A 14,249-nucleotide genomic window follows, 5' to 3' on the forward strand; every position below is an offset into this window, starting at 1 on the left:
CTTCCCTAGGCTGTAATATCTGCCTGATTGTCCAGCAGACCTCAAATGCTTTGGCCATCAGGTTGCTTGCCATTGGGTAGGAAAAGTCAGAAGTGTCGTATTAAAAAATTCATAAGTATGGCTGCATAATAATCAGGGATGCACCGAATCTAGGATTCGGTTCGGGATTTGGCCAGGATTCAGCCTTTTTCAGCAGGATTCGGCCGAATCCTTCTGCCCGGCCGAACCGAATCTGAATCCTAATTTGCATATGCAAATTAGGAATGGGGAGGGAAATCGCATGACTTTTTGTCACAAAACAAGGAAGTAAAAAATGTTTTCCCCTTCCACTCCTAATTTGCATATGCAAATTAGGGTCCGGATTTGGTTCGGTATTCGGCCGAATCCTTTGTGAAGGATTCAGGGGTTCGGCCGAATCCAAAATAGTGGATTCGGTGCATCCCTAATAATAATCAATTCACTTTGTATATCATTTTTGCAAAACGTGCAGCCTAGCTTATTGATGTATTTACAGCTCTGGTAATGCAGAAAGGCAAGTGTTTAAGAATGTTGCAGAGCTATACATTTCCCTGGATTGAAACAGTGGATCAGCGCTGTATAATCTACAGTTGTATTGTCAACCATTAAGATATGTCAAAGATCAGCAACTGTTGTGCAATTGCAGATATTTATTTTATGACTGCAACCTTTAAACTTTAAAGGTATCATAAAATCATGTGTAAGGACCCTGGGACCTTTGTGATGTCACTGGCTGACAACTGAAGTGTCTCTAAACTGTACTTTACAAATGTAGCACTTCAAAATGAAACACTTTTGAAACAGAAATATAAAAATATTGCCTATGGCACTGATTAAAAATTCAGGCATATATTCCTTAAATATCTGTGATAAACTGCCTATTCATCTATATACATACTAGACACATTCTTGAATGGATGCTTCTCGGGTGTCTTACAGAAGGAGGTTTATTCTAGCTCTTTCTTTTGGAAAATTTTTGACCTTGTTATATTGGGAACAGATACTGTACAATTATATTCTGTTTTATACCAGGTTTTGCCCTATTATTATTGCTATTTGTATATCGCCATCCTCTCCGACAGAGCATTTTAGAGTAAAGCCATAATTCATTTGCTCTTTAAAAGACGCTTAGCATAAAAAGAAAGAAGGATCCTTTACATTTCTGATTCTGTAACCTCACTCCACAAAAGTAATGCTGGAATACACGTTTCCCTTATTTTAATTCAGTCTCTGGTGGTGTCAAACGAATGCATGGATGTAATTGAGCCATTTCTTCATTCAACTTGTTGTTGGCATGGAAAATCTCTTGCTTCTCAATGTATGCAAAGACATTGTTGCGTGTTCTGGATTTCTTGTTCCTGTGTCCCAGGCACTCTTGACACCGCTTGCCAATCAGATACACCATCTCACAAAGATTTAAAAAAATGCAGAGTATTGTAGTGGCAACCATAAATAGAGTGAATATGTTTTTTTCTGTGGGCCTTGATATAAAACAGTCAACGATGTTTGGACATGGCTTTATGGAGCATTTAACCAGATTGGGAAGAGAATAGTTATGGTAGATCCGATAAAAGACATAGAGGAAAACTGAATCTACTGCTGCTTTAGCTAGAAGGCTTAGTAGATAAGTCCACCATAGGCCTCCTCTCTTCTTTCCTACGTCTAAATAAAGTCGGCCACTATTTTCTCCCAGTTTCTCTCTGTGCTTTCTCTCGCGGTCCTCTCGGTAAGCAACATGCATTATGACAAGAAGGGATGGACAGGTGACCATGATGAGCTGGAGAGCCCAAAGTCGTATATGGGAGACAGGGAAATAATAATCATAGCAGACATTGGTACATCCTGGTTGTTTAGTGTTGCAGTCGAACTCTCCCTGTTCATCACCCCAAACCCTTTCAGCTGCGACCACATAGACCATAAGCCTGAAGATAAATACAATGGAAAGCCATATGCGGCCAAAGGCAGTAGAGTAATTGCTCACACCACTGAGGAGACCTTGAAAGAGTGCCCAATTCATGGTGTACCTGTTTAAAAAAAATATAGTCATTACAGTGTAACAGAAAATGTACATACAATTAGGTGGTTATTTACTAAAACTCATTTTTTTTCTGGTCAGGCTCTTTGGGGTAAAAGCTCATATTTTTTGTGGATTTCTTTTTTATCCCAATGCTACAAAAAGCCTGAATCCAAAAACCCGTCATCTCAAACCTGTTTAAGTCATGTACAGGTATGGGACCTGTTATCCAGAATGCTCGGGACTTGGGGCTTTCCGGATAACGGGTCTTTCCATAATATGAATCTTCATATCTTTAGTCTACTTGAAAACCATGTAAAAATGTAATTAAACCCAATGGTCTGGTTTTGCTTCCATTAAGGATTAATTATATCTTAGTTTGGATCAAGAACAAGGTACTGTTTTATTATTACAGAGAAAAAGGAAATCATTTATTAAATTCAGATTATTTAGATAAAATTGAGTCTATGAATGATGGCCTTTTTGTAATTTGGAACTTTCTGGATAATGGGTTTCTGGATCCCATACCTGTACAGTATACTGTAAGTCAATGGCAGATGTCCCTATCCCAATTTGAAGATATTGTGGTCTCCACTGGGTTTAGTCCAATAATCTGAAAAATTCAAGGTTCTCACACAACAACCTGAAAACATTGAGCGATGCAGGAGTAAAGTCTGGAAAATTTGTATGATTTGAGTTGTCGCACGATTTTATCGAGTTTTTTCTCGACCCAAGTTATTTTAGTGATAAATGAGGTAAAATTGTGGATGGGAGTTTGGTCGAGCTTGGTTTAATAAAATTAAATTTTAAATTCAGATTTTAGTAAATAACCCCCTATGAGGAATATTAAAAGGCTGGGCCACTATACACATATAGCATAGCTATAGTAGTTCTTTTAATTGTGTTGCCTCATTTCACTGTCAGAGCAAGGAATGGGGTAAGTATGCATTGGTCACCAATATTTTAAAAAAATAGTGAACATTGAAAAGAACATAAAAATGTACTATAGCTTATTAACAACAGGACAGATTTCCTGCAATGCAGTGTTGCATTAGCTGCATATCACCTTCTCTATGTATGGTGAGAAAACTGCTTTAAATGAAATTCCCCAGTCCAGAGATTTTTGGGTTCATGCTTCTTTTTTGTGGTCTGTGCCACTTACATTACAACAATGTTACAGATACATACAATCATTGTTAACTTGGTAGCCACCATTTAAGGGGTTGTTCACCTTTGAGTTAACCTTTAGTATGATGTAGAGAGTGCTATTGTGAGACAACTTGTCATTGGTTTTCATTTTTTATTATTTGTGGGTTTTGAGTTATTTAGCTTTTTATTCAGCAGCTCTCCAGTTTGCAATTCAGCAATCTGGTTACTATGGTCCAAATTACCCTAGCAACCATGCACTGATTTGAATAAGAGACTGGAATATAAATAGGAGAGGGCTTGAATAGAAAGGCGATAAATAAAAAAAAGCAATAATCATACTTTTGTAGCCTTACGGAACATTTGTAGGAAAGCTGGAAATAGTCAGAAGAAGGCATATAATTTAAAAAAAAACTACAAAAAATAATGAATTGTGAAAAGTGTAGAATTGGCCTTTCTATAACTTACTAAAACTTAACTTAAAGGTGAACAACCCTTTTAATCCAATTCATGCTGCCCAACCATTCCCTGCTTGATCCTTCCAAAAAAGAGCCAGACTCACAGTTTGGGAAGCCTGTTTTAGTAAAGTAAATTAATAAAGAGCAATAGAAATTGTTTCCCCCTAGAATCAATTATCGAACTGTTTCATGACCCCAGAATGAATCCATCTTCATGAGTATTCTCCTTCTAGCCCTCATTTCAAATGAGCACCAGCATATGATGGTAAGTGAACCTGAATATTAGGTTGGCTAAAATCTGCATGCCAATTTATCTCAACCATATTAGAGGGAGTAAAGAAAAATATGGGATTTCAGTGCATACAGTAAATATTGCTGCTCAATGCAGTGTCACACAAAAATTGTTGATATATAGCCTGTCCATGGACTTACAGAATCCTATCCTATATGGTTCTATATATAGAGAGATATAGGGCAGAATAGAACTGAGCCATACAAGACTGGGTCTGGTGTCTGATGCTGTATGCATTTACCTTTTCATATATTTTACAGTATAAAACTGGATGATTGTGTTTACTAATACCTTACATTTACATCAAAGCCATGATAACTTATATTAAGCACCACTGTGTTAAACAGAAAAGTATCTTGCTGTGATTGCTAATTTGTTGAGTATGTTGCTGTGTGACTACATTGCAGGGGTTGCAGCAAGATACTTCACCTTCCGCCTCATCAGAACATGTTTTACGATCTTAAAATTCCTCACCTTTAATATGGGACGCCTGTAATAAAACAGATTTCTACAGGGCACCATGGAATGTATCTGTATTGTTCTTTGTGGAGATTCTCCTAAACAAAGGGCACATGGATCCCATCCTGGGTTCATATACAAGAGTAAAAAAGCACTTACCTTCATCTGTTGGTGTCAGCTCCCAGCAGGTTATACTATCTGCTGTGCATTGCAAGTATTCAGTTCAGCCCGAAGTAAACACTTTCCATTGTGTAGAATTGTAAACTGAGGGGATATTGCCGACATCTGAGTCACAGGGAGTGTCGAAATTTTCAAACAGAACAGCTTTTCCCTGTACCTTCCCTGTAAAGAAAAGAATAAAAAATAAACCGGATCTGTAAGTTTCTTAGCCAATCTAAGAGCAAGCTGTCAACAGAGGTGTGTGTTCAAATTGCGCTATGCATGAGAGGATTAACCCTTCAGTAAAGGTGGCCAGCTTCAAAACGGGGTGTTTTCAGCCACAGGGCTTAAGCAAAATGAAATAGGTGGATTGCACACCCTGCATGAAAAAGTTTTATTCATCACAGAGTTAATGTAACTTGCCCTACTCGTTTTGACCATCAAATGGTCTTCATCAGGGGAAAAACTACAACAGGGTTTAAGCAACTGGGGATATTTTAGAATATTATTATTTAGATTTTTGCACCACAAGCAGCTGTGTTATCAAACTTGTGAGATTCCAGATGTAATTATCATCAACCTTTATTTATGTAGTGTCACTATATCAGACAGAGCTTATTTAACAGTGATTGATTATCATTCACAGTCCCTGCCCCAGTTGAGTTTACACTCTTGGATCCCTATCACATTCATATAGAGTAGGTACAAATTGCCTAAGGAGCCAATTAACCTACCAGTGTGTTTTTGAAGCATGGGAGGAAACTGCTGTTCCCAGGGGAGACCTACACAGACACAAGTAGAACATACAAACTGTTCTGTGGTGAGAATCAAACCCTGGTTTGGGAGTTCTAAGAGCTGTAGTCAGCAAGATGCCCATGATCCCTGAAATGTGTCCCCAAATTTCCTGCACTGGGGTCTTCTTCTCTCAATGTTCTGATGGTATAAGCAACACTTTGCAATGTTACACTGAATCATCTAATTAACAATTCAACAATTTTAATGAAATCATATGGATTGTGATGTTTACAGCAGTGTGGTGAATAAAGCTTGCAGAGGTTTAACAATAGCTGTATTCTGTGGCACACTTTATTACAGCCCAGGAAGCATAGTAGTGGCCGATGCTGCAGAGTAATGTATTAAACAGCGTAATACATTAAGAGGTAAATTTACTAAGCAGCGAAAATTTGCCAGCGACAGCTGCGTAGCCATCACAAAACTTCGCCAGTCGAAAATTGGCTCAGACAACGCTAATTTACTAAAATGCAAAGTTGCATCCAGGGAGCCGAATGCTGTTGAATTTTCACTAGCGTTACTTCGGCAATCAAAGCGATGATGCGTTAGCTTTCAATTATGCCTAGAGCAACTCCGTTAGATGTCTTCACTCTAAGGCTAATTTGCATACAGAAGGAAAATGTATGGAGGAACCCGGTTACCCAAAAAAAGGTCTTTTGCAGGCTATCACTCTGAAAAAAGGAAAAGACGCCAGAGTTTTTTGGGACTTAGAAACTTTTTCCACTAAAAAATGATGTAAGTAACAGAAGATTTAGGAAGATCTATGCACTCCAATGCACCTCACCTGGTCTGAGTTGGTAAAGGCAAGTCCAGAGAAAGAGGTAACGTTCAGTAAAATCCGCATCTTAGTGAATTTGTGGAGTAACGTCCATTCGCCAGAGAATAATTCGCTTGGCAATAGATTGAGAATGACCGCTAGCGTCTGTCTCTTTCGCTAGCGAAGTTACGCCTGCGTCCGTTAGTAAATCGGCAAAGTGCCTGAAAGCAGTAATGCTTGCAAATCGTCGCCAGCATTAGTCACTTCGCCCTTTAGTAAATCTGCTCCTATGGACAGCTGTAAAATAATAGAAAACAACTTTGTCATTAATCATGGTGCATTATTTTAAATGAATTAAGTCTGCGTGAACTGCCCATTGCTGGACCAAAATGTCTACACATGGAGGAAAGTTGAATTAGACATTTATGTTTCCTTCTTCTCCTCCTTGCACATGTACACAGGGCTGCCATCAGGGGGGGAGAGGGGGGACAAGTGTCCCGGGCCCGGGGCTGAAGGGGGGCCCGGCAGTTTTGCACTTCTCGAAGAGCCGGGCCCCCCTTGACCGCTCCACAGCCGTGCCTCTGCTTGCAAAGTACCGAACAGCCGAATTCGGAAGTGCCGAACATACGAAGTCCTAAGCGGTGGAAAGACCCAAAGTCACGAAAGGAGCCAACACTGAAGTCCTGAAGTGGCGAAAAGAAACAAAGTCACGAAAGGAGCCGACACTGAAGTCCTGAAGACCTGAAAAACAGCTGAAAATAGTCCTGAAGCCATGAGTTTTACTAGTTTAGGATTTGCCTCTAACTAAAACTTGCACCTAAAATCAGGCTTACATTCAGCCCTAACTGCAGAGGTCACACGAAATCGAATCAGGTTTTTTTTTAACTATACTTACAACTTCTAAAATTGTCTTATACATCATTGGATTATTAGAATGCAGGCTCCTACAAGTATGTTAGCCTGTTATTGCCTTAAGACCTTCACATTGTAAGTTATTGTTAGCCAGAGCCGGGCCAACCCAGCCAGGCGCCCTAGGCAACCTGGCTGGCCACGGCGCCGGCTGAGTGCGTGCTGTGGTGCGCATGCGCGTTACGGCGCTATAGCGCGCATGCGTGAAACTGCGATATGGCAAAAGCGCAATTAAGAAAAAATATCTACGGCAGTCGGGGAGAGACAGGGCCGGACAATGGGGTGGGCGACAGAGCAGGTACGTGCCTGGCGCCCCCCCAGCTTTGCGCCCTAGGCACGTGCCTACTCTGCCTACCCCTAGTTCCGGCCCTGTTGTTAGCCCTCTGATTTCATTTTGAATTGTAACCCTTATTGATTAAGACTATAAAGATTTTCATTCATCCAGTTCATGGTATATCTAAAATAAGTAATTATAAAACAACTGGACTTGCTGAGTAATTATTGAAGACGTTTCACTACTCATCCGAGCAGCTTCTTCAGTTCAACTGACTGGTGTGGGAAATTCTCATCACATAAACTCTTCCACTAATCCAATCACAATGGCACATTATAACTCTTCAAAGAGATGACATCTGAAGAAATTCACAGAGGTGTTGATTCTGTGTAGTTACTGTGATAGGATTATCCAATGTGTCATGCAAGTCATAGAAAGAGGTGTTAGAGTTGCATGAATGGATGTGTGAAGTGTTCTGAATCTGCCGGGGTACAGATGTTAGAACAGCATTGTATGTAGCAGACAGGTGGTGTTGAAGGCCCCCCCTCTGTTCAGGGATGGTTTCTCCACCTTGACATGAATTGCCTCTTTCACGCCTCGTTCAAACCAGCGGTCTTCTTTATCCAAGATTTGGACCTTGCTATCTTCAAAGGAATGTCCCTTGTCTTGTAGGTGTAGAAAGACAGCTGAGTATTGTCCTGTAGAGTTCGCCCTCCTATGCTGAGCCATTCACTTGGAGAGCAGTTGTTTTGTCTACCCAATGTATAAATCTGTGCACTCCTCAGTACACTGGACTTCGTATACCACATTGCTTTGTTTTTCTTTAGGTGTTGGATCCTTTGGGTATATCAGTTTTTGTCTCAGTGTGTTGCTAGGTTTGAAAAATCCTCCTGAGTTTCTCTGACACTCCAGTTACATATGGGATGACTATGTTTCGCCTGCTAGTCTCTGGGTGGTTATTTGTATTGGTGTTTATTGGTGTTCCTGTTGGGCTTGGTTGCTGCTGTTTTAACAAAGGCTCAGTCTGGGTAGCCTTGATTTCAAGGTGGAGAAACCGTCCCTGAACATAGGCGGGGACCTTCGACACCACCTGTCTGCTACATACAATGCTGTTCTCACATCTGTACCCCGGCGGTTTCAGAACACTTCACACATCCATTCATGCAACTCTAACAAGTAACACCTGTTTCTAGGAGTTGCATGGCACATTGGTAATCCTATCATAGCTGCTCGGATGAGTAGTAAATCATCTTCAATAATTACTCAGCAAATTCAGTTGTTTTATAATTCCTTATTATTAAATTTTTTATGGCTGTGTTTGTTATAAACTATTTTAAAGTGCTGCATAACTGTAACAGGTGGACGGCGGTGGGGTACCCCAAAAATCACTAGTACCTCTGCTGATACACCTTGAGTATAGTGATATGTGGGTCAAGTTTTTTTTTCCCACACCCACCTCCTCCTCTCTATTTATAGGCCTGTACCGACACACCCAAACCTTTTTTGACATCATCAGCAGACCACAAGCCTATAAAAACAGAAGCTGGCAGTGCCAGGTCATGGCAAAAGAGCTCAACCCAAACCTGCCTATGACCCACAAATGAAGTGCTGAGGTCAACACAAACCCACCCGATCCGCGGGTATTGGACTGGCCGCGCATCACTACTTGAGTCCGATCCAAGGGACTCAACACCCAACAACTCCCAGTAGGGCACATAGTACATAAGACTCTTCTTTCTCAGCTATTGGAGGAAGGATTTACCACACTGTATCTCCACCATAAGACAAATACTTTAAATAATTTGTGCACCAGTGGTTCTTTAAAAACAGATTAACTTTTATTTGAACCAAAGCATACACTTTCAAAATTGGTGGGTGCAGGCATGATGTTACAATATCAAACATTAAATGCTTCCAACAACAATCACAACCTTTAAGGTTCATTGTTCACAACACCCCAGATGTAGTATTGTCTGCCTTTGGTGCACAATCCCCAGTGAAGGTGAATCTCACAGGGGTTGCAAGAATCTCTCTATCCCTGAGCCCAACCGTTTGAGTCCCTATCCTGGTGTCCATGTTACACCATTGTATTAACCTTCCCAGTCTCCTCATTGAGCCTTTGGTTGCTCTATTAACTAACTCTTGATCCTATCTTCACGTCTAGAGTAAGTCCCTTTTTATCACCTAACCTTACACTGTAAGGGGCCTACTCCCCCTCCCAACTGTTATTAGGACCAAGCCTAGTTTCTAACACCTTTAACCCTCTACATAACATTCTGGTGCTGTATAATTAATGATGATGATGAAGTCAATACACATTTGCTACCCATGGAATGTTCAGTTCTCACAGAATATGCCAGTTTCTTATCATATATAGAGAAATTAGGCTCCCCTTCCACTTCACTCCAGCACTATTTTTTTATGTTATGTTTTATATCTACCATTTATTCATCTTTGTTTTTGTTTTGGAATGTTTATGCAGTTACCATTATCATCTCTTAAGTAATAGAAAGCATTACTCACAGCTGGCATCACAAACATTTTGACAAGATTAACAAAAACAAAGTTCAAGGGCCTGATGGAATATTCCCACAAGTCCTTGCAAAGCTTATCATAGCTTTACCAAGGCCATTATGTTCAGCAGGGGCAGACTCTGGTTTGTCTGGTATTTTTCCAATGAATCTGGGACATCTGATAAAAGTTCATCATTATAGAACAGAGTATGTTGTACAAAAAGGTGTGCAAGTTTAATATCTACATGTGGAAAGTAGCTCAGATTCAACACCTACGCACCTTTTCAATCTATGTGCTTCTGGGAAATGATATTCCTTTATACAGGTTATAATATATAACTTACATTATCTGCATAGACTTGGCCAGTGAAATTACGTTTGTAGAAGTAATATAAATAATTTATAATCTAGGAATATTTTTCCTGTATGCATATTAGCATATTAAAAAGAAACATAAAATAACTGGGGGATTCCAATTTCTTAGACACACTGCAGTCACTTACCTCTTAGCGCAATGGTACATGAGGAGATTTGTTCCCACAAATTATTTGCCCCCAAGAGAGGAGATTTATCATGGGCTACTAGAAATTTCCTCTCCTGGAGGCAATTAATCGCCTCGCAATGCTTCCCCACCAGGGATAATGTAAATTGTAAATGTAATGTAAAAAATATGTGGTGCTTTGTTTTTCTGAAGTCGCCCAAATTTGCATTCCAAGAAATCATTGGGCAACTTCGGAAAGCCAAAGCAACTCATTTGTTCTCATATAAGTGGACCGACTAATCTCCTTTTGTGTCAGTGCCATTACCCTGGTCAGAGTTCCCCTTCCTTAAAAAGTGCATCTGTCCAGGATACTTTTGTGTACACTTGCTCGCTTCTGTCTGCATAAATTTGAATCATGGACAACTCACTGGGGACTCATTTAGCAATGCTTGGCGAATTTGTACCTTGTCAGTAACCCATGGCAACCAATATGCATATTTTGTAGGACTGATTCACCCATTTCCCCAAAATGGTTGTGACCTAGGTAGTTCCCTTCTAAACCTGTCCCTTGCTGGGAATGCATGCAATATAATTGATGTTGCAGTGCTAAGAAAAAAAATTCAGCTGCAGTTTTGTTTATATGAATTGGTAATTGCCATTGCTTTTAATTGAATGAGCTCCTGCCACATTTGCATGATACACCTTCCAATAAAGAGCCATAGCCATGCTAGCTACGCCTACCTTATGTGGCCCTAACATAACGCAACTTCTTCTCTTGCTTGTATCCATGCTTCAGTGTCCAGCATCCTTGCCTCATTCAGTGACATAATTAAGCCTCCACATTGTTGAGACCTCTATGTCTTTAAGGGACCTTACCAGCGACGGGGCCCCAGCATAGCTGTTCGAACTGGAGGGGACACGTACATAAGTAATGACAAAACTTCTTATCAAGCTGACACAGCAATGTGATTCTCCTTTCGTACTTGTGCTAGTCTCACTTGTAATATAAAAGCATTTTGTAATGTTTGCTGCGCAGCAAGATTGGACAAGTCTCCTGCAAAATGTCCAATCACACCTGCAGCAAACATTGTATATACAGAATGCTTTCCTACAGGCGCAGGTATAGATGGAGGATGCATTGATGTTTACTAAGTTAGCTTACTGTGCAGTTTTGCCATCAAATATTTACATTTCCCTTCCTGTTCTGACATCTATGCTTGGGCCTATACATTTTGTATAGGGGGTCCTCTGTCCCAAAACCCTCATTCCCACATTCTTGATCTTTGCATGTTTTGAGCAGCATATACATTTAGGTTCATGGTGAGGGTTTGGGTGCGTGGTGAGGGTTTGGGGGGGGGGTGTTGTTTTAAGGAAAGAGTGCAGGAGAATGGGTAAATTGATGTCCCATGATGAAGGCTTAAAGGAAAATTATACCCATCAAACAATGTAGGTCTCTATAAAAAAATATATTGCATAAAACAGCTCATATGTAAAAGCCTGCTTCATGTTAATGAACCATTTCCATAATATATATGAATATACTTTTTTAGCAGTATGTGCCATTGGGTAATCCTAAATAGAAACCTGCCATTTTAAAAAGTAAGGGCCACCCCCTGGGATTGTATGATTCACGGTGCACACAAACATACTAAACAAACCATACATGTTAGGTCACATGAGCCAATTAACAGACAGAGTTCTGTCTTTTGCTTCCACACTTCTTCCTGTTACAGTTAGAGTTGTAGTATTTCTGGTCAGGTGATCTCTGAGGCAGCACACAGACCATCACCAAATGGTGGCTCAAGGCACGAGATGGAAAAAGGCAATATTTACTAAAATATATATTACAGATTGATAAGATTCTTTAATACGCCGCTTCATTTAATATAAACTATCTGTTGCTCAAGTATACATTTTGGGGGTATAGTTCTCCTTTAAACATGCCCACATAGCAAATGTAAAAGCCCCTCCCTCAAATAAATACATAACAGCCAGTATTTTCAACTATTTTTATTAAAAATATATATATTTTGTAATAATAGAAGATAGATATGGTAGACTCATTTTTATACAATTCTCTAGCAAAATATTTACATTACATTGTAACATGGCTAGATAATTTGACATTGCATTGCTCTTTTCAGTTGCCCAAGTATTTTGAGCAAAGGTGACTCTGCCAGTAAGAAAAGCTGCGTGGAGGGAATATGAACCTTTGCCTGAAGCCTTTAGACATATCTATCCGTAAACCCCTATATTTGCATTGACATGTATATATGTGCACTGGGGTTCATTTGGAGGGGTTGAACTTGCTGGACTTTGGTCTTTATTCAACAAATTAAATATGTAACTATGTAATTAACAAGAATGTAGACGTCCAAGGGGTTAAATCAGTAGATATTCAACCAAGAAGTCCTATTCTACACTTGAGAAATGGCCATGCCCGAAACATGTTGTGTGATTTGTAGTCAATAATAAAATATTTTAGCAGTATCTGCTTCTACAAGTGCTCTCCTCTAACTAATATTTTATGTCCTATTCAGCAGTCCTATAATAGTCCTATAATAGTAATGATCACATTGTACACAGGAGCTTGCTATCTTTGAGTGTCAGTGATATGGAAAATCATTTCATCAGTTACATCAGTCATAGAAGCTGACAGGGTTGCTTATTAATAAGTTCTGATGCTGAATGCACTGGTATCAATGCTGCCATGTAATGTGAAGTACTAATCAACCTTCTAGTGTGAATTTTAATCTGAATAAACAGCATCTTAGAACTACTTCTTTGTTTTAGTTCTCCTTTAATACACATTCCATAAGCAGGAAATCATGTCTAAAATCATGCCTAAATTGAACATGTTAAAACTAGCTTCTGTTTTGAGAAAGCTTTTCCCCCTCCTGATTAAAGGGGTGGTTCACCTGTAAGTTAACTGTAGCATGTCATAGTATGGTCAATTCTAACAACTTTTCAATTGGTTTTCATTATTTACTGTTCTGTAAAGCTACAAATGTATTGTTATTGCTACTTTTTATTACTCATCTTTCTATTCAGATCCTTCCCTAATTATATTCCAGCCTCTTATTCAAATTAATGCAGGGTTGCTAGGGTAATTTGGATCCTAATAACCAGATTCCTGAATCTGCAAACTGGAGAGCTGCTGAATAAAAAGCTAATAAAAAATGAAAAGCTAAAAAAATTGTGTCAGAATATCACATCTAGTGACGGGCGAATTTTTCTCGTGAAAAATTTGCGACAATTCCGATTAATTGTCACTGACGTTCAAATTGTCGCCGGTGTCAAAAAAACATTGAAATTCGCTGGAGAATTATGCGGGAATTCCGTGAATTTATTCGCCGGCAAAAGGCGAAAATTCTACGCGAATTCGCACCTGCCGAATAAATTTGACCATCACTACTCACATCACATCATACTAATAGTTCATTTAAAAGTGAACAACCCCTTTAACTTGCAGTTGTGATTGGGGAAGCATCCAAAGAGAGCGGACCCATGAGGGCCTGGGCCCACTATTGCCCAGTCTGACCCTGTCCTTACTTTATATATTATAGGCATCTTGCCCTGGTTTGAATACACATTAGGACCCATTAACTAATTTGTTCCAGTACAGTAAACCAATTAAAGAAGAAGTAAAGCTTAACTAAAGAAGTAGGCTAGAAATATTGTACATTATGTTTTGGGCTTCTATACCAGCTCAAGCCAACCATAGCCTTTTAGCAGGGAAGATCTGTGTCTTCAAAGATGCCCCAGTAGCTCCCCATCTTCTTTTCTGCTGATTCACTGCACATGCTCTGTGCTGCTGTCATTTACTGAGTTTAGGGATAAACTAACAATATACTGTATATACAGAATAGAAATGTCACAATATAAGGCTGATTAGTAATTAATACAGATAATTACTACATCACAGAAACCAGTGCAACTAGCATCAGAATTTAATTATACAGCCTTGTAGTATCGGC

The 14,249-nt window shown here is 39.5% G+C and overlaps 1 protein-coding gene across 1 annotated transcript; it reads right to left on the reverse strand.

The window, feature by feature from the left end:
- Positions 1-354: 354 nt before the first annotated feature.
- Positions 355-6,179, reverse strand: gjb5.L (gap junction protein beta 5 L homeolog). Its single transcript, XM_018246767.2, has 3 exons — positions 6,123-6,179; positions 4,547-4,729; positions 355-2,042 (listed from the first exon to the last, which is right to left on the reverse strand). The coding sequence occupies exon 3, from the start codon at positions 2,033-2,035 to the stop codon at positions 1,232-1,234; it is 804 nt and encodes a 267-aa protein (XP_018102256.1). The 5' UTR covers positions 2,036-2,042; positions 4,547-4,729; positions 6,123-6,179; the 3' UTR covers positions 355-1,231.
- Between the last annotated feature and the right edge of the window lie 8,070 nt (positions 6,180-14,249).

Source organism: Xenopus laevis, chromosome 2L, assembly GCF_017654675.1.
Source record: "Xenopus laevis strain J_2021 chromosome 2L, Xenopus_laevis_v10.1, whole genome shotgun sequence".
Lineage (NCBI taxonomy): Eukaryota > Metazoa > Chordata > Amphibia > Anura > Pipidae > Xenopus > Xenopus laevis.